The sequence below is a fragment of the Melanotaenia boesemani genome, chromosome 7, assembly GCF_017639745.1.
Source record: "Melanotaenia boesemani isolate fMelBoe1 chromosome 7, fMelBoe1.pri, whole genome shotgun sequence".
Classification (NCBI taxonomy): Eukaryota; Metazoa; Chordata; class Actinopteri; order Atheriniformes; family Melanotaeniidae; genus Melanotaenia; species Melanotaenia boesemani.
In genome coordinates, this window is record NC_055688.1 from 31693898 (window position 1) to 31696041 (window position 2144).

General features: G+C 43.9%; 1 protein-coding gene across 1 annotated transcript; it reads right to left on the reverse strand.

The window, feature by feature from the left end:
• Window positions 1-659: 659 nt before the first annotated feature.
• LOC121642798 (zinc finger and SCAN domain-containing protein 20-like) lies at window positions 660-1447 on the reverse strand. Its single transcript, XM_041989749.1, has 2 exons — window positions 1075-1447; window positions 660-817 (listed from the first exon to the last, which is right to left on the reverse strand). The coding sequence occupies exons 1-2, from the start codon at window positions 1445-1447 to the stop codon at window positions 660-662; spliced, it is 531 nt and encodes a 176-aa protein (XP_041845683.1).
• Window positions 1448-2144: the final 697 nt, after the last annotated feature.

Sequence of the window (2144 nt, forward strand, 5' to 3'; positions counted from 1 at the left end):
TGTGGCATGGGGTCACGACTGCCTCCCAGCACTTGAATAAGTTGCCCAAGGACACCAAGGAAGGCCTGGTTGAAGGTAGCTGACTGCTCCATCTGCTGCCGTGTAAGTTCTCTCTCCTGTTGCCTCGCTTCCTGGGCGTCCAGAAGCAGTGCCTGAAACTGACGCTCAGAAAGGCTCTCCATTCTCTCTAGCTGCCTTTCATCTGCAGCCCGCATCTCCACCATGACTGTGTGCACATCCAGCTGCGACCGTCTTCTATCAACTGGATTATGCAAAAGACCAGAATAGTGGGTTTTAAGCAACAGTAAAAAAAAAAAAAAAAAAAAACTGGGTGATTATTCATTAGTTAAGGACAGACTGCAATCATAGCTATAAAGATACTTTATAAATCACATGAAGGGTATTTCCTATCACAGCAGCAATCGGATAAACGGAAAAGAACAGAAAAAATAAGGCAAATCTATACACAAACGCAAATACAAAATATAAAAAGAGAAAATCAAAACACATTAAGAAAATAAAACAGTAATATATAAAGATTATTTACAGTTATGATTTTGGATTTCATAATGCAAATAAACTACAGAGGAAGCTTGTTTACTGCTTAATGTCATTTCTAAGTTTGGAGAAATGCATAATCACAACTTTTCTTCAGAACATCATGACTTACCGGTGTGTTGACGCGGTAGTGCAGTGGGTGTCATCTCTGGTTGGGTCGGTGGTGACGCAATTACAGGAGTACTGGGGCTACTTGACGAAGTGGATGGACCCTCGTCCAGAAAGGACGAGGCATCGGTGTCAAGTCCCTCCACTAAATCTGAAAATGAAAATATCACGAGTTTGATTCACAAACAAAGAGAATATTACACAAGATGTGAACGGTTAGGGATCGTAAATAGCTGTTAGCATCAGGCAGGAAACAATAGAATGCTAAGCTATGCTAGCATTCTAACTACGAGCCTTTCATTTAATCTGAATTTACAAAGAAGTTGTGCGAAGACTGACTGGTTGTTTACTGTAATTTTCTAACTAGTTAGCATAGCTAACGCTCATCCCAAGTGGGAAAATTCTTACCATGAGGATTTATTATGGATTCTAGAAGTGCAGTTGCCGAGTCCAGCCCTCCCTCTCTGCCTTTGTTTGCTGGTCTATGGCCATAAATGTCGTCCATTGCGTTGTACCACCTCCAAGTACTTCGGCTGTTCCCACTACGGCTGTTGTCATCCTTAAGTTTTTCATATTGTCCTTTAAGCTTCTTAAGCTTTACCCGACATTGCTCGGATGTCCTTTCGAATCCCTCGGCAGCCATCCGCTGAGAAATCTCTTTGTACACTTTTTCGTTTCTCACTGCTCCATCCAGCTTTTTCTGAATCACGCTATCGCCAACTATAGCCAGGAAAGTTTGTAGTTCCAGAGCCGACCAGACCTTACTGTTACTTGCAGACATCCTTTTTCTAGTATCTTTCCGACGCCCAAATACAATGTGCAACTGAACCACAAACTGAACAGCAGCGTTGTTTGTGTTGCGCCTGCTTTTGTCGTGGGCAGTGACGTTTTTCTGTCTGCCAATCAATAGATTTCATCGGTGTTGCCAGTACTTCCGCCTTAACCGTACCATAGAAATTTTCCTATGGACCTACAACTGAAGGAGGTCCTGAAATGGTGCGGTATGGTTCGGTTGTATGGACCCAGTTTATACACACACATTTATGCCCATGGTGCTGGAAATTTCTCATGAGAATATTGTTTCACCTCTCCATGTCACATACAAACTCAAAAGCACTTAGTAGTCTCTTCATCAAATTTACCATTTAATGCATTTATGGCATCTTTCAAAAATGCATTTGTCACGTCCCCAGGCCTCTGGCCTGAGGCCGTGTTTCATGTAAAGCCGGCTGAACTGGAACATTTCGACCATTGGCTGTCAAGCCGGTTAACACCCCCTGCACCATCCTCCTCTGTGATTGGCCGCTTCTTCCTCCGTCTGCGGACCAACCCTCCTTCGTCAGGATTGGACGCTGCCACTCCCGCACCTCCTGCCTCGAGACCTATCCAAGAACACCTGGATCTTTAAAAGACTGAATGAGGCTGTATTCGTGGCAGCTGTGATCCATTGAGACCCACAGTTCGCCTTGGGATTGTTG

Excerpts from the sequence above, each read along its gene's own strand:
- LOC121642798 (XM_041989749.1), bottom strand. The coding sequence starts at position 1,447 with ATGTCTGCAAGTAACAGTAAGGTCTGGTCGGCTCTGGAACTACAAACT. Across the intron at positions 818-1,074 it reads ATCCATAATAAATCCTCATG|ATTTAGTGGAGGGACTTGAC; the intron begins GTAAGAATTTTC and ends TTTCATTTTCAG.